General features: G+C 41.5%; 3 protein-coding genes across 4 annotated transcripts; all 3 read right to left on the bottom strand.

The window, feature by feature from the left end:
* Window positions 1-75: 75 nt before the first annotated feature.
* perm1b (PPARGC1 and ESRR induced regulator, muscle 1b) lies at window positions 76-4,972 on the bottom strand. The gene is made up of 4 exons (XM_076156758.1): window positions 4,819-4,972; window positions 1,072-4,130; window positions 871-987; window positions 76-747 (listed from the first exon to the last, which is right to left on the bottom strand). Exons 2-4 carry the CDS (start codon window positions 4,103-4,105, stop codon window positions 686-688), a joined length of 3,213 nt encoding a protein of 1,070 aa, XP_076012873.1. The 5' UTR covers window positions 4,106-4,130; window positions 4,819-4,972; the 3' UTR covers window positions 76-685.
* A 466-nt stretch (window positions 4,973-5,438) lies between these two features.
* cunh1orf159 (chromosome unknown C1orf159 homolog) lies at window positions 5,439-9,787 on the bottom strand. Of its 2 annotated transcripts, none has more exons than XM_076156901.1 (9): window positions 9,594-9,787; window positions 9,158-9,237; window positions 8,984-9,068; window positions 8,081-8,176; window positions 7,932-7,988; window positions 7,685-7,819; window positions 7,448-7,473; window positions 7,256-7,280; window positions 5,439-6,957 (listed from the first exon to the last, which is right to left on the bottom strand). In XM_076156901.1, the coding sequence occupies exons 2-9, from the start codon at window positions 9,227-9,229 to the stop codon at window positions 6,854-6,856; spliced, it is 600 nt and encodes a 199-aa protein (XP_076013016.1). In that variant the 5' UTR covers window positions 9,230-9,237; window positions 9,594-9,787; the 3' UTR covers window positions 5,439-6,853. The 2 variants fall into 2 exon arrangements, with proteins under 2 accessions (XP_076013016.1, XP_076013017.1); XM_076156902.1 differs by having other exon boundaries at window positions 9,598-9,787.
* Window positions 9,788-13,659: 3,872 nt separating this feature from the next.
* On the bottom strand, window positions 13,660-16,268 carry kbtbd12 (kelch repeat and BTB (POZ) domain containing 12). The gene is made up of 5 exons (XM_076156884.1): window positions 15,196-16,268; window positions 14,673-14,943; window positions 14,351-14,501; window positions 13,925-14,122; window positions 13,660-13,829 (listed from the first exon to the last, which is right to left on the bottom strand). The coding sequence occupies exons 1-5, from the start codon at window positions 16,266-16,268 to the stop codon at window positions 13,660-13,662; spliced, it is 1,863 nt and encodes a 620-aa protein (XP_076012999.1).
* Window positions 16,269-18,423: the final 2,155 nt, after the last annotated feature.

Raw genomic sequence — 18,423 nt, 5'->3', positions numbered from 1 at the left:
AAAAGCGTTCATGTTTGTGTTGTTTTCTGCTCCCAACCCATCAATTTGAATAGAGAAGAGAGTGGAGTATACATTTTTATTGCATTAACATCAAATATTGCACTAAGACAAAGTCCATTATGCCAATATGGGATATCATTGGTACCTCATTTAAATATTCTGGCAGCAATCATTTCCTGTGTAGAAAATACAGTTGACATGACGATTTGGACAAAGCTTCCCTCACTTCACTATGCAAGCATTCACATACTGTCTACATTCACATAACTCAGACCAACAGCTCCAGCTTCAGTTTCTCCTCAGGCTTTTCACTTTTCAGGCGTCCACACAAACCGGCACCGGCACATCAAAGCAAGCAACATTGCGAACTATTGCCCTATTACAACGTGTCTTGACTGCAACTATATAAACAGCAAACGCATGTTCAGGCCAGAACTCTAAACGCAGCTCAAATAGTTTGTGTTTCCAAAAATACCTTCTACGAGTTCAACTAGCTACAGACTGCAAAGGTCTTTCACTAAGCCAAACTACTTGTATGTAACTTAATATTGGGAAACCAGGTCCTAACTTTCTAGTAGATATACATTACATGATATTACATTACATGGAACTCATTGATGGATGGACCCAAGTGATTTGTTTTGGAAATGACTCATTGGTACTGTGAATGTCGTGGTTCAGGAGCCTACTTCAAATACTGCCGCAGGTACTGGATGGCCGAGAGTGCGCTCACATTTGCCAGCAGGGCTAAACAAGATTTGAAAACAGGTTTTAAGAATCGCTGTCAAATCACCAAGTTACACTGTGGATATTCAATAGTTTTACTCATCACATTAGAGAAATACTGTATCAGTGGCAGATGTTGCATACCTGCTTTCCAGCCATCAGCACCCTCGAGGTCAGTGGATCTTAGTACCCATGATGCAACCGCAATGCAGACTAAGCACATATCTGACTGCTTCAGTGTGGAGAAGAGACCCTCTCGCTCTGCAAGCAACGTAAACCGACACAAAAAGATTATATTTCAATTCACTGCAGATTATTGATATCAATATGAGGATTCAAACGTACTTGTTAAGTAGAAGGTCGTCTGTATTGTTTCCAGAATGCTCTGCTCCACTGCTAGCTCTCTAAAAATCTGAGAAGGATTTGACTGGACCCGTCCCTCACTGAACAGAGTAATGGCAGGAACCGCTCTGTTGATGATGTGTGTTCTCTCAGTCCCGACTGGAAAAACCCAACCAGGAGACCTACGGCGCCACATGCTACCTGTGTTGTGGAAGCGTATGTTCCTCATGGAGAGGAAACCATTCCAGCTTCTCGCCCAGTGTGTCTCGTAGTGAGGTCCATTTGATGCTGCCGCCACTGCTGCTGCTACTGAAGACGCAAAGTCATTGGCGTGGAGGTGAGAGCAAGCAACTATGTTATTTCGGGATACTGTGTCTGTTTCGGCAGACATGTTTTGTGGCAAAAAAAGGTAGTCCACTTCTGGGAATGTGAGATCTCTGACAGTAGGATGAGAACAAGAGAAGATGGGGATGGGTTTCCCTTCACTGCTAACTAGCATTTCATGCATGGGCGTGCAGAAAGTGAAGTCGTACACTGAGATCTCTCTTGGGTCATAGACCATGACAGGCCTGCAGTTATTCTCTACCTCGTCCTCTGAGAGGAGGCATTCAAGCATGTCTGGAAAGGTTATTGTGTTGTGTTCATTTACTATTTCTATGCTGGTCAGAATGGAAACATCTGTTAGTGCTCCTGGGCTGTCACTAACTATAAAAGTTGTGTTTTCCTCCAGAGATGGACAGTTCCTAAGAAACAGGCTGTCCTCAGCATTGGACTTCAACTGAAATTCTTCTTGAAGATGATGAGAGTTGAGCGCTCTTACATTCTGCATACTTTGGGACTTTGATATCCGTCTTGGCCACGAGAGATTGTTTGAAACTGGGGTGTGTGTGGCTTGATTGTCAAAACGCGGCTGTGTAATTTCCTCCAGAGACACAGTTAAGCACTCCTCCTGTGTGTCCTTCACTGAGAAGTCATTTGTGCTTTGGCCTTGTTGTTTTTTGTTTTGGGGGTCAGGACTTGGATTCCTGCTGGCACCAATAAACTGCAAGTATTCTTCTTCACAATCTGAGGAGGTGGAAAAGTCACAGCTTGAGCGATCCGGTTTGGAATCGTCAGGCTGAGTGAAATAGTCCGAGTCGGCAGCATCGGATGTGTCCATCAGACTACCATCAGCTAAATCATACTCCACGGTGTCCAACAAAGAGCTGTGGTCTGCTTTAGCATCTGTGACATCTACATTTACTTTTGCTGTTCCTTGTATTCTCTGTGCTTCAGTGGTTGAGGGACTCGTACCCATTCTAAGCTGCAAAATGTCTTTTATTGTCAGTTTTTCCATCTCATCCCAAAAGGCAGATATTGCAAACACAGGTCGAGCAGGATCCAGAGCTTCGGCGTATTTTTCAGGTCCGTCAACCTCAGAGCAAGGTGTTACTGTTAAAACAGGAAGTTTAAGCTGTTCTTCTTCTAGGCAATCGGAGGGTGAAATTCCACATCCCGTTGGTGAGTTGTGTGTTTGAAGTTCAGGCACGTGATCGGAGTCGCAGGGTGGCTGACATGCAGGGTTGTCTTCTGGTGTTTTATTTGTTCCTCGTCCAGCAGATGGATTAACAAACACCATGTCAGCGATGCTTTCATAGCCATCACAATCTGAGGCAGCTGGTTCACCACTGTTAAAATTCTCTTTGTGTGTATCGCCAGAATGCATTTCTGTGCCCGGGATGTTGTCGGCATCAGTGCTGTCAGTTAAATCGAATAGTTTGTCGTTTGATATAGAACACTTTAAATACAGTTGGTGCAGTTCGTCCATTGATTCAGCAGCTGAGAGGTAAGTTTCAGAATCGTAACTATGAGCGGAGAAGAACTCAACACTGTCTTCAAACTCATCAGACATGTCTCGAAGGAGAGGGAACGTGTCACGTAGTGTAGATGTCATGGGATCTGTTGGCTTTTCTGGCTGTTCCACCGAGTTCTGTGGCTCACATTTGTTTCCGTCTAATCTTGACTCGTTGCTCTCTACATTTAGGGATTGAGACATTTCCAATTGTTGTGCCGCAATCTCTGTTTCACCACAAGGCAAGGGTGTGATGTGCATTTGCATTGAGTCTGAGATGAGTTCGCTTTGTATGTTCTCAAGACTTATTTCATCATTTGGTTGCTCCGCTGAGTTTTGAAGCATGTTTTGGTCTGACTTTGTGCTGTATTCATTGTCATTCTCGCCCTCCGATTCATCTTTAATGTTATTTATCTCTGACCCTGAGCTGTGTTGACCTTGAGGCTCCTGCTCACGGCCACACACGCGCTTGTCCTTATGAAGGATTTTTTGTCTTCGTTTTTTTCTCACAGATGGAGCTTGTCTCCGATTTCGTACCGGATTGTCATTGATAGTCACAAACCAGCGCTCTTTCTCTGGCCTTGTGGTCACGCAGCTAGTATCCTCCGTGCTCTCTGTAGTGTGTGTAACCTTCACATTCATTCCTGCTTGGCGGCAAGAAAGTGGATCAGGATCCTGTACAGGTTTGAGATTTAAGGGTCCACTCTCTGTTTGCACATGTTCTCCTCCTTTTTCCAACTCGGCTGAAAACTTGCCATTTGTTGCTTCCGTTGGCTGCGCACATGTAATACGGTCATTGGTTGTTTCTGTGATCTGTTCTGCATTCTCAACGTGCATGGCTTCATTATCTCCAGGATCATCCAGACATATTTCTGAGTCCGTCTGTGCCACATGATTCCTAACAACACTGACCTCTTTGGTTTCTATGGTAATATCCTCTAATCCTCGTGATTGATTTGTGGAATCCATCCAGCTGTGTCCTCCTGCATCACCGCTTTGAGATTCATCTCTGTCTGGGCTCTGTTGTGCCTCATGCTGGTTTGTTTTGAAGACTGAATCTGGGTTTTGTAAATCCTCTGAAACTCTGACGGCTGGACCATCGAGGCTGGCGAGGGACGGCTGGAGCAGACTGCACTCCTCACTCTCCTCAAAGAATCGCATCCAGTCATTTTCTGCAACGAGCATGCTGTGATCTAAGTCATCCATTTGGATGCATAACAAGCTTGTCTATCTGAAAAAAGGAATTAATCAGCATGAAGGAAATCAGTGTTAGAGGGGTGCATCTTTAATTCATCTGCAAGAAACAATCAGTGGCTTAATGTCTTGGATTGTTGATATCTTGGTTATATTATATATTAATATAAATTAACCATTAATTTCATTCTGATGCAATTTTAATATAAATTCATAGTAATCAAAAGCTTGAACATTAAGATTTGGACATCAACTGAGCAAAACCAGACCACAAGTTCCATAACAGACCCCAAAATAATCCATGACCTGCTGAAGTCATTTGACCTGATAAGAAACATTCAGCTGGCCGGTGTAGGTCACAGTCAGCTGAATGTACAGCATAACTAAGCTAGAGATAAACAAACACCCAGCAGCAGCATTTGTAAGTGGAAAGTCTGTAGAGCAGTGATAACATTGAAGTAATGTAACTAACATGTTAATTATGTAAAACTGTACAAACACCTCCCATGTTCAGTATTTAATCAACACATTTTTGTAATAGTGTGAAATGCTCTCATTACTCTCCCCGTGGAGGAACTCTATCAGTTTCCAAATTTAACGGAAAGTGTTGTTGAAGTTTTATATCAGCGTTGTCTGAGCCATTACACCAAAATGAAAAACCACAACATGACGCACAACTACTGTGTTTACGTGTTTGACATGCATGTGTAGGGATGAAAACGTACCTGTTGCACAAGGACAAGACGTTCAGTGTGAAGGTTTCAGTTTGTGTCCCTGCAGGGACAGTCTGATGTCCTTGCTTATGTCAGACTGGGGCCATTCAGCTGTTATAAATAGAGTAGTATGCCCAGTCACATGTAGCTGCTAGTGCAGACGTCCTTCCCTCTATTAGCATAGGTGTGATATTTCAGTAAGCACAAATACAAGCACTTCAACGTGTCAAGTGAGATCAATGAGACACTAAATGACATAATTACAATAACGAATAATAGCCATACAAAGGCTACAATGCCAAACTTTGCAGCCCCAATGGGCATTTTATACATGTGTATTACAGTAATGACATTGCTTGGCATGTTTGATGTTGTTAATGTCAATGTCATGAGTGCAGCTTGGTTTATTGCAAGTCTCTCAGCAGACAGAATTCTTAGATAAAAACCTTTATATAACAGCAGGAGGGGAAACAATCAGCTAAATATTAATCTATTAAAATATAAAACTAATATTTGTTTGATAGTAATTTACATTAACTATAATAGATAAAGTTATAATGAAGATAACTAAGCTCAACTGCCTCCGGTGTAACAAGAACCATGACTCATTTCATTATAGAGGCAAACAGGGATTAAGAAAAGGTGCTTTATTCCTGTAAACACAACAGATCTTCAGAACATTCTTCATGGCCACTCAAAATACATACATTATTACAAAACCAATACATCATTTGTATAAAACAATATATACATGTAGTTTAACTTACGGTTGGCTGCACAACAGCGAATGTGAAGCAAAATGGCAATATTGTTGGAATGATAAATGCTTTTTTAAATTGGTTGTAAATGCCTCACTTCAAATTCCTCCACATGAAGATGGAAGTTATTTCTTTCATTCCTAATGTGAAGATATAAAACTCTCTAGAACAAAATATCATCTAGTAAGCCATGATTAACCAGCCTTGTTCTAAAGTTATACATAAAGGCCACTGGATATAATTCAGATACAAATAATCACTCACATATATGTCAAATCGACCTCTTCCTGGCTTGGCGTAAAGCTCATTATGGCACAGTAATGGCACAGAGCAATTTTCTTCAGACAACATTTGGCAAAGGTTACAGTTCACAAAACGATGGAACCAAACCACAACAAAGAAACTCCTTAGAAGTACTTCTGTTAAAGTTCAAGTTAAGCTCTGACAGCAGCCGATGACCTCGGCAAAATAAAGTGCACTCGCATCCAGTTATTCTATGTTTAAAATCTATATTTACTTCATGAAACAAAATGAGTCACACATTTCTCTAATGAAAACAATATGATCTAGTTAAAATGATGTTTACTCCTATTATGGCTGAGTGGGCATGTCAAGGAATATAATAATTAATGCATGTTAGCTACGCATTAATTTTGGCTGAGCACTCATAATAAATACAAACGCCTTAACAATACTGCGCTATGCTCTTTCACAATAAAACATCCTGGCCCACAAGAGGAATTCCAATGCTGTTAAACAGAGAATATATTCTATAGTCCTGATTCTAACAAGTTAAACTCAGTGCTCGATTACAAGTACAAAAAAAATATTGTGTAAAAATCCAAAAATAGTTAACTGAGGAAAATAGTGTCCATCCAGTGTTTGAGCTGTCACATTATATAGGATAGAAACTGTCACCACATCAGACCCCAAAAGCCTACAAACAACACTTACATGAAATTCATCACTGCCTCCTAAAAAGGAAAATCCCCTCATGTCCTCTCAATCATCACAACGGTGCTGCACACAAAAACTGCAATCATATTGGTTTGAAATGGCGTCAGATGGTCGGTTATTATATATTAGAGATGATTTCATCATCACACTCCTTATGAATGCAGAACAAGTGATAATAATGCAGCAGATGCGGTGACAAATGAATTGACACGAGTTAGCTGGACTTTCTTTTCTTTGCAGTTGCTGGCGCTCTTCACACATGATAAGAAAAGCAAACAACATTCCTGAGCTTTCCATCCCACTTGCACCGCCTATCTTGTGTCTCCTCCCTCCTACACGTTATACTCTTTGGTCGCGGACGTGTTTGGCACCGTAGCTGTACTCAGCGTAGACGTCGCAGAGGGCCGCTCCCTCCTGACGTATCTCGTCTTCCTTGCTTCAGTGGAAGGAAGATAAAGTAGAATACAGGATGAGAGGAGCAAAGTCCGAGTGAGGCAAGCGTGTGTGGGGTGTATTTGAGCCCTGCACTTTTGATCATGAAGTTCCTATTATGAACAGCTTTTGTGCCATAACCTGTTTGTGAGCGTGATTTGGTTGGTACAGCAGGAACAACACTCATCGACATTGACTGATGATTATCTGCTTTTTCGATTGCTCACAAGCTTAACAGAACCTCAAACCTGTTCTGCAGGGTCGGACAGTTTTGAATACAACCAAGGCTTTGTTTCTCTTACCTGATGTGGAGGGTATCATGACAGCCTGGAATAAATCAAAAACAAACACTGGTAATAATCCCTTACAGATGCAAACCTTTACAACTTGCATTGTCTTAACTACAGGCAAATATTGTTTTAAAACAAATTCTGCAGACTGCAGATGTATTGACTTAAATGATTGATTTGAGAGAAACAACAAAACTGACTTACCGTCTCACTCGGTTGGAATATGAAAGCTGGGAAAGTAGACAAAAAGTTTAATTTACTCATCTGCTGACAGCAAAACACACATGCTGCTTTGTTCCTCCAATGTTTTCATTAGAGAGGGATTAATGGATGTGGTGGATCACACCATGAACAGGGGGGATCTCGGGAGCTCAGCACTTCAAACACACACAAAGGTTTGATGTCAGGCACTTCTCAGTCGTGCAGCGCCGCTTACTGTACCTTTGTTGCGTCGATAGAAGATATTCGGGAGTCGGTTGGAGCGTTTGAGGTAGAAAAAAGAGGCGACGGAGAGAATCAGGAACAGGCTGATTAACAAAGTTCCCAGCAGAAGAGAGGCAGCCACACCAGGCCCTCCTGCTCCAAACACAACAAAACAGAAAATGGTTGCTTAAAGCTACAGAGTTCAAGTGGATGTATGTGAAATACTACAAAACAGGCCATTGGGACTTTGCATGTTGTATCTTACCTATTTTAGGAATGACTGTGGTCACTGTTGTGTGATTTTTCCGCTCCACTGTGTAGTCTGGTGAGCACAAACAGGGGAAATCCGATATACAAAGTCACATGAAGAATGTCAGTAATCCACATCTGAAGTAAATGGTGGTTGATCCTTACTGTAGGTGCATGCGGTTAAGTTCTCCACATCTGCAGCGGCTGAGTCACAGAATATGCAAACTGTGTTGCTGTTCTCAAGGAGGTGCAGGAAACATCCTGAAGGAATAAAAGCAAGGATATGTTTCATCTTACAGATTTGGCAGCTTTACGCTTTGGTGCCATTGTGCTCAGAAAAATGTAATTTTAATGAAAGGTATAGATTTACAGATTTACAGATACAGACTTATAGATTAACTATAACATATACATGCACACTTAACATTATCTTGCTATGCAATGGAAGAAAAGTGCATATGTTTCTTTGGGAAGTCCCTCCCAAATACAGCATGAGGTGTTTGTCACATTTAAAGAGGTTTTTTTTTACAGTCTGAACTTGTCAAACTTGTTTTTTCTCTTTTCAGATCATTCACAATGTCTTCTTTCTTTCGTTCAGATGGTCTCTCCATTGTTTCTTTCCAGAGATGTATCCATTGTAACACCGCTTGTGTTTAGTTTAGAATAACTCTTTCACTCTCTTGTCCAGTGATTACTGAATGCTGAATGCTGATTGTGTGTGGTCTTGTTGCATATTGCAAAACCCACAACCACACAGTCTACAAAGGAGATATAGCAGTGTTTTGCTTCCTGCTACCTAACCTGTGTTTTAACAGCTATTTTTTGACAGACAGTAAACGTGACATCATCAGACCTGAATTCAGACAAACTGGTCAGTTATCTCTGAGGCCAGCTTGCCTTTGTATTAATGGGAGGTTTGCACTTAAGTAGGTAATACATTAATCAATCCCACACTTTGACTTTACCCAACCAAACACATTTGACTTTTCCCAATCTGTTTCCTATGATTATGATTGTGTTACAAATGATCAAACCACTTCCTGTGTTGTGTGATGGGTGTTGGTTTACCTGGTTCACAGTGAGTGTCATTAGAGCATGAAGCGTTCACTCTCTGTTTATCACCACAGCACTCTAGTGAATTCTGACGTAGGGCCTACAGACAGAATAGTAATCACAGATAAATAAATCCACGCATCCTGAAACTTACTTTGTTTGGGGGTGTGCTACATCCATTGTTCTTACCTTAGTAACAGGAGTTTCAGGTCTGATAAGAATCACAGTAGCAGCCATGACTAAAAGGAATGACAGAGCCATAGTCGAACCTTTTGAGATCAAACAGACTTGAATTAGAAATGCATTAGCCAAAGAAACAACATGTTGAATACCTATGTTTTACCCAGCAGGGATCATGTTTGTAATTTAAAAACCTGTCATATAAATTGTACACAATGGGTTAAAAATCTGTTGTGAGACAGAGCCAAGGTGATTGCAGCTAGCTAGCACCTGCCACTGCGGGGAAGTTATTGTGCGACTCCTCAGGTAGCGACTCCACCATGAACGAGATCATTCTGACTGTATCTGTCCTGTGATTTATGCTGCCAGACACACACACACACACACACACACACACACACAGCAGCTGTACATTGGTGAATTATACAGCAAAAAGTTGACTTACCAACCTAACAGCAGGCTGCGCGCTGACCAGCAGCACTTTGTTGTTATTGACGTTTAAGGTCTGAGCAGTCACGGGTGAATCAGTGCAGAAGAACATGCATCTGGTGTCAGATTTGTCATCAATAACACAGCCTTTCTGTCAAAGATGGTCCTGCTATAGTACGCAGCAGCTTGCTTTGGTTTGGCACAAGAACTTCCGGGTTTGCTTTTCAAAATAAAATGTCTGAGGAAGACTTCTCAGTGAAGAAATATTTTAACTCTTCTTTAACGTACATAAATAAACAACCAATTGACAAGCCATTCACACATAAATATCATATAAGTATATCATTTATTTTAACAGCTTTTAGTTGCCACACATTTGTGTTTATCCTCTTCCGTCAAAACATTTATTTCAAGAAGAGTCCTTGTCATTACTTTCATATATATCCTGGTGAACATGTTTACTTTTTACTACTAGTTTGCGTAATGCTTTGTATACGTTTACACTATATGCTAGATTATTGTCCACAATATTTACTGCAGGAAAATCAACATGAGCGCACCCTCTAGGTCCCATTTCATTGTTTACTATGATGCCTGAACGCAGCACAGTATAGCCTCGTTCTAAGTTTAAATGGCGGGAGGTTTAAATTTGAGCATCTTGTATTATTTTAGCAGGTCAGTAAGGAATTGAATTTAAGGGGAAAAGTACTGTATCCAAGGTAACACAACTGTTCTCTACTCTTTGCTTAACACGACCATTTTAACCAAACCACTTTGGTTTGGCTAAGACGAGGTTAATTGGCTAACACAAGCTTCACCTGCTAGCATTTTTGTTACCATCATGCTGAATTGGAATTAACTTTCATTGTTATTAGGTAATCCAAAGAAATGAATCCTAATGTGTGGAACATAAAGGAAGTCATGAACATCCCAATGGGAGTCAGGTAGTTAGCTACTACTACTACTACTACTTCTTGTGGCCTCTCTCCAAATGTGAGATTGCTATTGGTAATGTAAACATGGTAACAGACGGGACATTGTTTTGTACCTTTAGCTACAAACTTCTTTCTGTCTCACTGCATAAATCTAAGAGCATGTGTTCTGTTTATGTGCATATGAACAGAACCACCAGCAAGAATGCAGCTACCAGTGGTTATTCCAGTTTAACAGACACCCAGTTTCAGTTTTGGCCTGACAATTCTCAGAGTTTATCTCAGGATATGAGCTTATCCTCCAGGACGTCCCAGCAAAGCTCACAGGAGGTACTGCAGGTTTATCCCCCTGACACTGTTCATGTTCTTGGTTCTTGTTGACGGATTCATATCTGCATATTACTGACATTAGATCTAGATTTAAAAATTTGTTTCTAACCTGCCTAAACATATTTAACCTTAAAATGTAATGTTTTGTTAGGGAAGCGACCCAAAGATTTTAAGCAATTACCTCTCCAAACCTCTCCTGTTTGGAGACAGTAAGGACAAATTCAAAGCTGGTGGCATACTGGATTCATTTGAAGAGGACAAGAGAAGGGCAAAACAAAAAATTGAGAGGTATTATTCTCTATAGGGAGTACTGTGACAGAACACGATGCATCAGATCAGAATGAAGACGCACTCAGCATCACTTCCTGTTTGCTTTCACAGTGAATTTTTAGCCAAGGAATGCCTACAGATTCAAGAAATGCTCATTAGTGTAAGTGATGAGAGGTGTGATTCTATTCTATTTACTCTTGATTTTAGAATTCATGTCTTGTAGAAGTAAAATGTCCCTCAACTTTTTCAGATGCAACCGTTGATAAGTGGCTCAGTGAAGAATACCGCTGAAAGCAAAACAGTTCTTGAAGACTTAAGCAATTCTGCATTAACTTGTAAGTTCCCTACTCGGCTCTGTCAAAACTGTTTATTTATGTCAATGTTAGTCTAACAGCAGAGCAGATGGAAAGGAAGTGAGCCAACACACTTTCTTACCACCAGCAGATGGTGCTCTCTTCTCTGTGAAGATTGGTCCCTCACGTTTTCTCACTAACCATTAAGGGGTTGTATTCATTTTCTGTTCTTTAATTCGTCCTTTACAGTGAAAAATAATCTTGCTAGTCTTCAGAGTGATGTTTTACAGCAGTTTGAGAGTTTGCTGAGTAAAGTGATGTCTCAGACAGAGACCCTGAAAGAAATGGATGACAGGGTACATAAGGTATGGTCAGTATATTTGAAGTTTGAATTTAATGACGGGTAATTGTTCTGGTTAGTTATGTTTTTGATTTGTATTTTTTAGACTGAAGATGGCATGATAGAACTTGGCTCAAATATGCATAGCATAAAGAACAACCTGGCGTTTCTGAGAGAGGAAAGGGAAAGAGAGCAGAACATGCTTCAAGAGGCCCTGGGTCTGCTCAACACTTTAGTCTCAAAGCATTTACCCAAGCCCAACCCTGAGGGAGTAACAGACAGCGCCGTCCAGACCGCACCGGAGCTGTTACAGCCGGTCACCACCGTGCAGCAGAAAGGGAAGCTGGGAGATAGACAGCTTTCATCACGCCGCCGCCAGTGCAGTGTGGTTAAAGTTACCCTTCAGGATACCAGCTGCCTGATCAGAAAGAGGAGATCCACTACACAAGGTCCCAGAAGGCGCGATAAAAGGCCACTGGTGCTCTCACAGTCAAGTAAGACCAACACCGTAGACAAAAACAGCCGACCCCTCTCAAACTGCCACAGTTCAGTTCCTGTCAGTGAGCTTCGTATTGGGACCAAGCACAGCAAATCAAATGGTCTGAAAGTACAGAGGAAAGAAGGCAGAACCAGCAATGATGTGGGCTCTTTCATCACTCCTCTCAGCTGCTGGTCCGAGGACAGCGAAAACTCTGTGAGCATCACAGGATTCCAGCCCATCTTAAAGAAGCTGTCAGCTGAAGTCAACACAGAGAAACCTAAAGGCCTCTGGCAGCTGTTTGGTTTTGATTGTGATTCTGACTTGGGCCTTGTAGAAGACGAGTAAAGGACTGAGTTCAGTAGCTTTAGTTTTATTGTGCATGAATACAAAAAGTCAAATGTGGTTACGAGTCTTTTGATCCTGTAAGTTTTGAAGTCATCACACTTCAGTTTGAATGATGAAACACATTTGTTGAATTCTTTTGACTCGCAAAAAGTAGCTACACTGTTATTTGTGTTCATTATTCCAGATCTTTTTTCTGATGAGGCTGACTGCTGTATAACATGTAAACTTATATGTTATTCTTGAATCAATATATAGTTGTATTTAGATTCTTCTTTAAATTTCATTGGAAATAAACATAAATCATTTCTGTCATTTCATGATATTACATTACATTACGAGCATTTGGCAGACGCTTTTATCCAAAGCGACTTACATTACCACCCTTCGCAGAGGGGGGAGCAATTGAGGGTTTGGTGCCTTGCTCAGGGGCACCTCAGCAGGGGCTCGAACCGGCGACCCTCCGGTTCCCAAGCAGAAGCTCTACCCACTGAGCTACTGCCTCCTCCTCCTGATATAATGCATACTTGCCAAAATAGCAATAAAAGAATGGTAATTTAGCGAGGAATTTGGTGGGCTTATGAGAAAACATCTCACCTGATTGTTATTGAGACTTCTTCATGCAACTCTACCATGTAGCTGAGGTAACTCCTCCACACCATTGATCATTTATCATTGATACTTTTTTTAATCATACTCAACAACATGCCTGAGATGCGTGTTTATTAGGAAAAGACAGACAAACACAAGCTTACAACGATCACTTTGAATAAAACATTTGTATCAGTTTTCCAACTTTGTGGCTGAGACTGAAATATATAATTTGTGTATTTCACCTATTCAACATGGTGCAGCAGCAGCAGCAGGGTTCAGGGTAGTGTTTGTAGCACATTAAGATAGAAAAAAGAAAGAAAACTATATGTACAAATTGTGTTTCTACGTCTTATATGTCAATGTGCAAATTATTAACGTCAGGTTCTATTTCATGCAGAGCACTAAGACCTTTTCTGCGTATAATACCAAGTGCCTTTGGCCCAGCAATAAGTGCATTAGCTAATTTCCCACACAGACTTTGATGTGATTTGACAGCTGTATTACTGATTCACTAAGTCTCCAGGTGGGGACATGAGCCCCCGTGGGTTCAGATTTGCCACCAAGCAGACATCGTAGTTATCATGCATCAGAGCATTCCGAGACACCACTGTCCACCGGTTCTCCCATGGATCCAGTTCCAAGATATCCTTTGTTACATCATCGTGTCGATCTAGGAGTTTTTAAGGAACAGAAATGTTGCGGTCAATAATCAACACTCAACATCTTTGAAACGTTTTTTATTCATAGTGAAAATGATGTCATTACCTGCTCCTTTATAATAGCCACACACGTAAAGCTTGCCTCCCACCACTCCTGCGTTTGAGGCATAGGTGCGCAGTGACAGTTGTGAACACGGGAGAGGGGGCCCTTCCTTCCAGTAGTCCCCATCTGGGTTATAGATCTCCACAGCATCCAGACAGCGGCGTGATTGGCCACAGTCCCCACCCTCACAGCCAATGCCACCTATGGGCGGAAGTGAGGTTTATTAACAAATGGCATTAATATTGCCGTTGTTATTGTCGAGGGCATCTCAGGTCTATAATGTAAAATATATCTGACTGTCAGCAAATCAAAGCAAAAATTAAATTCAAGATTCCGATTCTATTTTTACAAATTAAAACAATTCTTATTCTTATAAAATTCCTCACCTCTAAACTCTATAACAAATTGTATCAAGAAACAAAGTCTTACCCATCACAACAATTTCCCCATTGAGTGCCACAGCACTGCAACGGTATTTGGAGTACTTCATGGGCCCTAGCTCTGTCCACTTATTTGTATCTGGGTTATACTCCAGGAGACGGTTACTAAGACGGTCCGGCTCATCATCCACCCGGTATGACTGGAGGGTTGGGGGGAGTTGGGGTGTATGACAAAGCAGAGCAGGTGCATTCAGAGAAGAGCAGAACACACAGAACATGAACGTCCCTCTGCTACACAGAACATTTTTGAATAATTACAGTCAAATGAATGCACAGCAGATTGATCAGGCGTGTGGATGTATTCACATTACCTGTGGGGTTCGACCGCCAATCACATAAAGTCGATCCTTCAGTCTGACCACGCTGTGATAGGCCAAAGGTATAGGCAAGGGTGCTGCGCTGCGCCAAGGTCCTCCCTGCAGAGACCATCGCTCCACGCAGTTTGTGATGAGGTGCTGGTTCTTCAGCTTCATCAGCCCACCAATGAGGTATAGAGTTTCACCCAGCGATGCCAGACCATAAGAATCACGGTATTCTGCTGACGTCAGGCACTCCCAGCTACCTTGGGCCTGCACGTTGTACCTGGCAACCCCAAACAGTAATCGCTACCATCTTTGTGGGGCAAATGCATGTATCACTTTATCACAGTTTGTTTCTGCTGTAATGTAACATGAGAATAATGCTTGAGCTAATCAGAATGGTATTTTGGTTGACCAAAATGGCCCTTTGGGTGTGACATTAGGGCGAAAATAAATCATGGAACTCATGTGGGGAATAGATATAACCTGGTTAAGAAACATTGTCTGCTTGAGTTTGTCATCATATCCTTCTTACCTGAAAATCTCAACATTCATGTCCTTCTGTCGGGCCATTCTGCGCACACTTGCCTCTCCTGCCACTATAATGTCATTCCCTTCAGTCACAACCCCAGCACACACATAGCCCAGAGCGTCTCCATAGCGGGGTGAAGTGATGTAGTAGGTGCGGCCTGTGGACGGGGCATAGCAAAAGCTGCGCTCAGCATAGCTGCCATATCGTGACCTAATCCCACCACCGTCGTTACCAATACAGAGCAGCAGATCTGTGGTCTCCATTCCGTACCGCAGCTTGAGCCTTCGTGGTGCAGCTGACGGGTGCATCATTGTGATCTCCAAGGCTTCGTTCAGCATCTCTAGGCATTCAGCATCTGCCAGCAGAGCTGTGTTTCTCTTTATCGTCTCTCTAAGGTAGTCGGTGCTTATCAGTGGCAGACGGATCTTCCTCAGGAGCTCTGGGAGATGCGGAGTACGTGCTTCTCCATCCACCAGCGTCATGTGATTGACCCAGCGGAGGGCAACATCCAAAATGGTTTCTTCTCGTGAAATATTTAGGTCATCAGAACTTAGGAGTTTTCCCAGCTGATGGGCCTCCAGCTCCAGCACCTCCTCATTATGACAGACTTCAACAAAGTGCTGCTGCAGGAAGCGTTGAGCATGGTCTGCCAGTTCCTCTACACCAAGGTCACGGGCAAAGTAATACACACCAAGGCAGTTGGATGCATCCATGTTCTCAGTCATGTGCTGTTGGCAACGAGTGAAAACATCATCCATTTGCAGGAGGAACGATGCAATTGAGATTCCTTGTACATTATCATTAGTGAGTGGAAGATCTGAGCAATACATATAGTTCAGGAGCAGAGCCAGGCTGTCTGCAGGGGTGTCTTGCAGGAAAATCTCTCTGTTGCTGCACTCACGCAGGCCGCATGTGAACATTACATGGAAGTATGGGCTGAATGCAGAAAGAACAACCCGGTGACAGGGAAAGCTGATGCCCTCAGCAACCAGCACCACATCTGTCAGATGCTCACTCTCCCTCATCTTCTTCAGCTGTTTGACCAGCACCAGCCCGTGTTTAGCTGTGGGATCCATTTTGTTCCACTTTAAGAAGCAGCAATAGTATATGCACTGAGAATGACAGGGAAAGCTTCTGTATGCACTATGAAGCAACTAGTCAGGAGGTTGTCTCTGAAAAACAAAAACAAAGTTGACCCACCCCATATCAATATGCTGGTTATGCTCGGGGAAGACCCCACAGCAACCAATAGAGAAATCCAACACTTAATAAATAAACAAATGCATCAGTGAAAAAAGGAAACTTTTTACATGTTTATCAAAATCTTTGACTCACACTTTAGTCTCAGCTTTTGGATAGATTTCAGATCAAATTGGGAAATCACATGGATGCCAAGGTGCATAATTTATCATTTAAGATATTAAAAAAAATAACAAAAATAAAAATGTCAGTGAATTACATTCACATTATAGCTGCCTTCTTTAATTCATTAGTTTTACCCATTGCTTTCAAAATGTGACATCAAGGAGTAATTTTATTACCATAAAGGATCAGTTTCACATTGAAAATATTACAGCTTTTGTTGAACTTCTTAATAACAGTTTCGACTGCAAAATACATACTTTCAATTTACCAGCTCGCAACCTAATCTTATACTTAACCTCTTCACAGTTGGCATCAGTACAGTGGGGAGCACTTTATTTCAAACAAAGATTTAAAAAAGTGTTAGGCAAAAAAAGTACATTTGATTTCCTTGTTCACATTCAACACATCACCCAATTTTAAAGTCAGTTCTTTGATGCACAGAACTTAGTACTTATGAGTTACAAATCTTCAGGGGATCAAAGAGTCCTCAAAATTAAATTAAATTAAAATGACATAAAATTGCATCCTGTCAATCCTGCAACCTGTCAGCATGTTGTCATAAACTGTCTTCATATTTCTGTGGATAAATCTTTCGTCTGACATTTTGATCAAAGAGTTAGAAACTGCACATATAAAGCTAAATAACACCACTGTTTATATAGTTTTGCATGCGTTAACATTGTAGCTTCCATATCATGCAGCAGTACCTTTAAAGAATTTGTCCTGCCAAACTCCTTAACTCCTCTTGCTTTGATACTGCAGTTGTTGGCCTAGAAGGACCAGTATATGTCCACGTTTTTCATCGGGCTGCATGTGTTGCTCACGTTGTTGACTGTAAAAAAACAGTCTGAGCAATTGCCACAGACAAAGCTATGTAGCCCCCCAACTGCCGAGGCCCTCTGAGCTGCTAACCCAAAAATAGACTGTGTTTTGGCAGATAGCAAGTAGGTCAGGCGGTTTGGGAGACCAGTAAAAGTTTGATTTAAAGCTGTAACCTCTACAAATACTGTAAATTCTTTTATTTCCCATATTGTGTGACTTTTTTACTATTGTAATACACTCTGTTTTGGATCATTTTCATTCGCTGTATGTTTTGCTCTGTTACGTGCTTGCAGCTCTGGAATGACTGAAATAAAACTCTGAGCTTGGATTCAGATGTCATGACGTCACTCTTAAAGGAGCGGTCAGCAATGTTCAGACCTTACACCACATTTTGTACTTCAATGTGAAGCACTGAACATTGGGTAACTAGTGTGGTTTCATCTTAACAAGACATTTCATGGGTCATTAGCCTCATTTCTGCTAGTGTTTGGAACAGCATGGATGGAAATGGTGACCTTCTCAGAACATGTTTCCATTACTGTTCAACAAAGTTAATCTGCTCCCTCTTTAAGAGCATAATTACAACCTTTGGTTGTCCTGGTCAGCTATCACTGACACAAAAAGCAGACTACACAATATTCTACCCACAACATCCTGACTGTGGTTAACCATTAGGGACTTTGGTGTACATGTACAGGTAGTCTCTGACGAGTATAAGAAGAGAAGAGGTAGACAGTTTACTATAGTTCCCAAACATATCTGCAATAAGAGTCTTTGGAATAATATACTCATATTCTATATATTAGAAGAAAGAAAGCGTTCCTGTAATTTGTTCAAAAGCAATTAAGAGGATAAATACATTTGACACATTCAGCCTCCATGGCTTCAACATGCAGACTTGGGAAATTCAGGGTGGAGAGGGACGTGCTGGACGAGCAGAGACTGGAAGAAGTGTCGCAGAGAAAAAGTTACTCTGACGCTCATCGCTCTCTAACGGAACGTCTGAAAGATTCTCTGAGGTAAGGCAAACTTTATCATTGATTT

The sequence above is a fragment of the Genypterus blacodes genome, unplaced genomic scaffold, assembly GCF_046128005.1.
Source record: "Genypterus blacodes isolate CSIRO-AG114 ecotype Tasmania unplaced genomic scaffold, CSIRO-AGI_Gbla_v1 ptg000070l_1, whole genome shotgun sequence".
Taxonomy (NCBI): domain Eukaryota; kingdom Metazoa; phylum Chordata; class Actinopteri; order Ophidiiformes; family Ophidiidae; genus Genypterus; species Genypterus blacodes.
Note: the sequence above shows the minus strand (reverse complement) of the source record. Positions and strands in the feature narration are given on the sequence as shown.

Bases quoted from the DNA above. Each gene is read 5' to 3' on its own strand.
- perm1b (XM_076156758.1), bottom strand. From the start codon at position 4,105: ATGGATGACTTAGATCACAGCATGCTCGTTGCAGAAAATGACTGGATG. The intron at 988-1,071 runs GTACGTTTGAAT...CGTTGCTTGCAG, and splicing joins GACGACCTTCTACTTAACAA to AGCGAGAGGGTCTCTTCTCC. The intron at 748-870 runs GTATGCAACATC...AATCTTGTTTAG, and splicing joins TGCTGATGGCTGGAAAGCAG to CCCTGCTGGCAAATGTGAGC.
- cunh1orf159 (XM_076156901.1), bottom strand. From the start codon at position 9,229: ATGGCTCTGTCATTCCTTTTAGTCATGGCTGCTACTGTGATTCTTATC. The intron at 8,177-8,983 runs GTAAACCAACAC...TTATTCCTTCAG, and splicing joins TGACACTCACTGTGAACCAG to GATGTTTCCTGCACCTCCTT. The intron at 7,820-7,931 runs GTAAGATACAAC...TGTTTGGAGCAG, and splicing joins CACAGTCATTCCTAAAATAG to GAGGGCCTGGTGTGGCTGCC.
- kbtbd12 (XM_076156884.1), bottom strand. From the start codon at position 16,268: ATGGATCCCACAGCTAAACACGGGCTGGTGCTGGTCAAACAGCTGAAG. The intron at 14,502-14,672 runs GTAATGTGAATA...CCAACCCTCCAG, and splicing joins TTGGCGGTCGAACCCCACAG to TCATACCGGGTGGATGATGA. The intron at 13,830-13,924 runs GTAATGACATCA...AAAAACTCCTAG, and splicing joins TGGCTATTATAAAGGAGCAG to ATCGACACGATGATGTAACA.